General features: G+C 40.0%; 1 protein-coding gene across 2 annotated transcripts in view; it reads right to left on the reverse strand.

The window, feature by feature from the left end:
* The window catches only part of creld2 (cysteine-rich with EGF-like domains 2), a 33,758-nt gene extending 27,655 nt beyond the window's left edge, over positions 1 to 6,103 (reverse strand). The window contains exons 1-2 of one of the 2 annotated variants that reach the window (XM_070897399.1): positions 4,917 to 6,103; positions 2,755 to 2,837 (exon numbers count right to left, since the gene is read on the reverse strand). In XM_070897399.1, the coding sequence (XP_070753500.1) occupies positions 2,755 to 2,837; positions 4,917 to 5,045 (212 nt within the window). In that variant the 5' untranslated portion in view covers positions 5,046 to 6,103. The remainder of the gene's footprint in view (positions 1 to 2,754; positions 2,838 to 4,916) is intronic. The other variant, XM_070897398.1, reaches the window with a different exon arrangement.
* Positions 6,104 to 6,136: the final 33 nt, after the last annotated feature.

Genomic DNA, 6,136 nt, shown 5'->3' on the forward strand with positions numbered 1-6,136 from the left:
AACAATAAAGGACGAAGGTCACAGCAGTTAGACTTACACCAGACCGTGTGGAGTCAGTGATTTGTGTGCTAGATACACCACAAAGTCCTACACGCCCACCCTCCCCAAACTTGTTTTCCCAGTCTTGTGATGGTCCCACCCCTGTCACCGTTTGACCTTGTCCTGCCTTATTTGTCCGCATGCTCTCTCAGCTCCTCTAACACCAGAGTTTCCACATCTCTTGTTCCCTGCTCTCCACCACTATCAGTCACTCTTTCAACTACTACACTCCAGCCCTCTGGAACCTTGTATCCAGTCAGCTCCACCCACACACCTCCCTTGTTTCAAAAACCTTAAACTGTGTTTTCAGTTCCCTATTCATTTTTTTTCCTCTCCCTTTCTCCATGGTCGATGTCAGTATATATTTATGCCCCTTATTGTAAAGCACTCAGACATCTTCCTGCACGTGAGGAGCACTATATTAATGCAAGTTGCTGTAATCTAATTTGCCATTTCCTATTAAATTCATCAAGTGTATATGAATGGCTAGATTGGCAGCAAATAGTGAGTAGATTGCACTTATTACAGAACTATTGAGAATACATTATGAATTAAGTGCTTAAATTGCTTGAGCATTTTGGTACATTTGATTTTTATTTCACTACACTAGCCCTTCCGCTAAAAGTCAAAACCTGAATAATCACATTGTACAGAAATGGATAGGCATAAGAGTTCCAGCAGTTTTTCTTGCAGCACAGATTAATGTCAATAAGCTCAGAAATTCAATTCCATTCCAACTGTATGGCAAAGCTTTATCACAGAAACACATCAAATCAGAGCTACCTGTATTGTATAATCGAACGTCAATCTCGTACATAATCCATTTTCCTCTCTGATCTTGTTTAGTCTATTTTAATCACTTTATGTGAGGCTGCATATCTCTAATATTGTAAGCCCAGAAAGAAAAGACTTGAATTTATATAGAGTCTTTCATATCCACTGGAGATCCCAAAGCATTTTTAAAATTTTAAGTGTCGGCGCTATTGTATTATAGGGACCGCGGCAGCTAATTTCACACAGCAAGCTCTCACAAACAGCAGTGTGAAAATGACCAGATAATCTGTTTTAGTGATGTTGATTGAGGGATAAATATTGGCCAGAACACCAGGGATAATGCCCCTGCTCTTCTTCGAAATAGTACCTTGGGATATTTTATGCCCACCTGAGAACATCTCATCTGAAAGACGGCACTTGCGTGTCATCCTAGATGTTTGTGCTCAAGTCTCTGGAGTTGAACATGAACCCACAAGCTTCTGACTCAGAGGCGAGGGTGCTTTCAACTGAGCAACAGCTGACAGTATGGCAGAGTTGCTAAATGACTATTTTGTATCAATCTATACTGCTATAGATGATGCTCATGTCCCAGATGGGAGTTGCTCTATATTGAATAGCATTATTAATATTAGAATAGATAGTAATGTCATATTGGATAGATTAGGAAAGCTCAAGATTGTTGGGGTTCTAGGTCTGGATAATATACATTCAAGGGTTATTAAAAAGAGATGGGACAGATGCTCTGTGAGCCCCTTGCCCGTATCTTCAAAAGTTCAATAGTCAGGGATTGTTCCCTTAGACTGGAAGATAGCTCATATAGTTCCTATTTTCAAAATAAAAAGGGGACAAATCAGACCCAGGGAACTACAGGTCTATCAGCCTGACATCCATTATTGAGAAGATGCAAGAAGAGATCACAAGAAATGCACTTTACGATCACTGGGAAAGGGAAGGGGCCATTATAAATACACAACATGACTTCCGAAAAAGTAGATTGTGCTGTACAAATTTGATAAAAGCTTTTTTTTTTAAGGCAGTCACTAGGGTAGTGGATGAGAGAAATCCTGTAGATCTACCTGGACTTTCAGAAAGCCTTTGATAAGGGACTTCGTATTTCGGTTACTTAACCAGATTCAGTTGCGAGGGTTATGCTGGATTAGAAATTGGCTCCAATACCTCAGCTAAAAAGTTGTAATTAACAAATGTGGTTCACATTTAGTGCTTGGTGCTTTAAATGTACGGCTTTGTTTAGTGCTTTAAATGTACTTATGCTTCTTTAATGTTGTTGTGAAGGTGTTTAGTGCTTTGGAAAACCCCCTAACTTCCCTCCGCCCCCCCCCCCCCCCCCCATTGATGTGTCTGCCTCAGCCGGGAGCCTACACTTGCTTATTTATAAAAAGAGGAATAAATGACCCACTCAGAAGATATAAGGCAAAATATCATCGCAAGAGATTTTAGGCCATTTTAAGTAATGTGTTTAATGCTTTAGTCCTTTGTGTTTAATGCTTCCCATCCCCCATCTCTGGCTGTGCCTGCAGTGAACTTAACTCTAAGTAAGGTTTTTCAGAACTTACAAAAGTGGACACTTACTCCATTCTAAGTTAGTTTGGAGTAAGTTTTCACTGCCCAAACTTGCAAAACAGACCTAAGTGGCTGGACACACCCCCTTATGAAAAAAAACAGAACTAAAACGAAACGAAACTAACTCACTAGAACTGGAGCAAACTAAATGCCGAGAAGTGCGATTTCTAAGATACTCCAAACTAAACTAGTTGCTCCAAAAAAATTGGAGCAACTTCACCCGAAACTTGGGCCCAATGAGTGTGGAGCAGGTTTGATGGACCAGCTAGCCTTTTCTTGTTCCTCAATTTCATACGTTGGTATCTAAAATGCAAGGACACAGCCAGGACAAGATTTATTACAAACTGCAAACATACGTACCTGAATTCATATTTTGACAAATATCTTTCTTCCCAGTCTGTATTTCCACCACCAAAATTCTTTCTGGAAGTATCTTCTACACCCTAATTTTGAAAAATAATTTTGATCACTTGCAATAGTTTTTTTTGTGTGTAACCCAGTTGCAACAGAGACAAGTATTTAGCTGGAGATACTACTGATTAATACTGCATTCTAGTTTCTCAATACACATTGGGAAAGTGCACATCACTAATCACTCTTTGCAAGGTAGGAACAGGCGAGTATGCCTCTCTTCTTCTCCCAGTGCCCCTCCACCCCCAAAACAAAACCCTCAGACACACACACACACATTTGTGATCAGCTCTCACAATTAAAGAGGAAGTATATATTCAATTGCTCTCAGCCATTAAACATCTATCTAGCTTTCATATTAATCAGAATGCATGTTCATTACCTACACAAATTCCCAGATTTGTGCTCCTAAAGAACTCTGAATGAGAAAAGGTTAACTTACATGTTTAATTTCAATGTTAAGCCAATGACACTAGATAAGCGTTACTCAGTAACTTTTCTGGAATCTATTCTTTTATTTGAAAGGAATTTTTTCAGAGGGAGGTATTTTTTTTTTTAAGTATCGAGGGCCTTAACTCTGAAATTATATCCTGAACAGATTAGTTCGAGCTGTCCGCTTCTAAATATGTTACCAAGATGGTGAGAGATTATATTCACCAAAGATGAGTCATATCATTATTATTATGGTAAATTTGACTGGTTATTTACCAGAAGCAGGGCACATTTTAGAGAACTATACCACTATAACTCAAACAAAATTCAGTAATTAATCAGGTATATCACGGAGTTTGGCACATTTGCATTTTCTCCTCTGCAAACTATTCAACAGCCCTACTCCAGATACCTGTACAAGTTTAAAGTGTCCAGAAAACAAATGGGACTCCACAACTTCCAAACAGTTGAGATCCCACAGGTAAGTAATTAGTTAACTATGCCATGGAATATCATACTGGCCACCTGCCCATAAAGCCATTAAACATCATATGTTAAATTAAAATCTTATATAAACACTAAAATCTAATTGAAGAAAACACCATCACATAAAAATATATGCTATTGGAATAGCCAATATTTGAAAACAAGTTAAAGTGCTAGTGATTCGTTGGTATGTCTCCTGTTCAACGGGCATTTAAACAGAATTCTACTAGTTGGACTCAAGTGATGTAAGCAGACTAACCTTACTTCCAAGAAACATTACCTGGATGTCCAGGGCATGCAGGCACCCGTTAATGTCGAGCCTTAAACCATTTCAGGTCACAACACCACTCAAACACGTTAGTTGAGTTTTACTTTTTAGGGAGACGAATTTGCACATACACACACATGTATCACAAATAGAATGGTCAATGTACTATTGTTTAATTCTTTGATATTCCACTACTGTGAAGAAAACATCTATAATTCATTATGGTGCGTATAAGCTACAGTCTTCAACTCTTGTGAAACATGACAGAACTGCGAGTTAAGAGCATAGGAAAACAAAAACAGTAGGTCATTTAGCCCCTCGAGTCTGTTCTGCCATTCAAATCAGATCATGGGTAATTTGTATTTCAACTCAATTTACCCGCCTTGGCTCCATATCCCTTAATATATTTACTTAACAAAAATATCTCAAGCTCACTGTTGAAATTTTCAATTGATTTAGCCTCAACAACATTTCCGGAAAGTGTTCCAGATTTCCAATAACTTGTGTGAAGAAGTGCTTCCTGACATCACCCTTGATCAGTCTACCTCTAATTTTCAGGTTATGCCCCCTTGTTCTGAACTCCCCGACAGAGTACAGCACCTTCTATACTGTCCCATCGAACACTCCCAATTCACATGCACCATCTATGAATTTCTTAAATATAAGAATTTTCAGACACTAATACATTTTACTTTGTTCAGCATTTAAATTAGTCATTCCTAATCCTTTTACAATTCTCATATTCTATATTGATCAAGCTTGTAGACCAGCAAATATCTAGTATCTACTGACCCTAACATCATATCAGATAGTTCAAATAAGTCATTGTTAGTGACTCTCTCCCTACATGGACCACTGGCCCAGATGATGGACATTAGAAATGCTGTGAAATCCAAATAGGATCATAAATATGATAAGTACTTACCTTTAAGAAATTGCTAGTTATTTTTTTGCAAGTCGGACAAGATAACTTGTCGGACCCTGACGAAAGACGAAATAACAGCAGCAATCCAAGCAGCAGAACACAGTGGAGCTTTTTGCTGGAGCAACCCATTTCCTTACTATGTATATAATACAAATCTCAAAAAAACTAGGTTGAAAGGCGAACTTATGAGACAGCAAGTAATACTTGGTTTAAAAAGCCAATAAAAGAAATGCCAGTAGTACTGTTTAATTACAGCTACTGAAGTGCAAACTCAAACGTCAGTGCAAAACATTAATTTAGGGTTTAGTTTGCATTGGATTTATGTGCCAGTGCTGGGAGTGTCAGAAAGTTGGAAGCCTGTTTCTTACACCGGTACAGTCCCAAACTGTAGCTGGCAACGACTGCAGTGCTCTGGATAAAGCTAACGGCGGCTCTTCACTGTGATTGGAAGCAATGCCCTGGGTGCAAGTGGCTGTGGTGTGCTGCAGCCCTGCAATGACAGGTGGCCGTGCAGTGCCGTCCCCTGGGTACAGGTAACTCTGGCTCGCTACATGGCCATCCGCAGGTACTGACGTTCCATCGCGCGCGCACCAAGCCGGACATTCCAACCCGCACAGCCCGCCTGCTCCACCCAGCACCGGCCACGCCATTGGTCCGTGCCGCTGTACATCACCCAGCCCACCAACCAGCTTTCGACACGCTCAGAGCGCTCGCTCACCCACGTGGAGCGCGTGTGCGCTCTGTCGAATCGTGATCTCCTGAATCAATGCAGATGCAGCAGCACATTACTGCATAAAGACAGGCCAACACAAACCTCTGCATAAACAGGGGCAGACACAAGTCAATGCATAAACACAAATCTGTAAATAAATATAGGCAACATGTATGCATAAACACAGCTATTCATAATTTCTATGCATAATACAGATCTATGCGTAAACACAGGCAAACGCAAGTCAATGCATAAGCACAAAAACACAAGTGTGCATAAGTAGTTATACACAAATCTATGCATAATACAGATCTATGCATAAACACAGGCAGACGCAAGTCTATGCATAAACAGGCAAACACAGCCCACAAGCAGATTGCGTTATCACTGATAATGCCGAAACCTGACAATCGACACATAAAAACAGAGCCCAAACTTATAAATAATGAACTGTCGGGCTCAATAACAGCCGATACACATTGGGGGCAGTGACATCCTGTGCGGGTTT

The sequence above is a fragment of the Pristiophorus japonicus genome, chromosome 13, assembly GCF_044704955.1.
Source record: "Pristiophorus japonicus isolate sPriJap1 chromosome 13, sPriJap1.hap1, whole genome shotgun sequence".
In the NCBI taxonomy this organism is placed as follows: Eukaryota; Metazoa; Chordata; class Chondrichthyes; family Pristiophoridae; genus Pristiophorus; species Pristiophorus japonicus.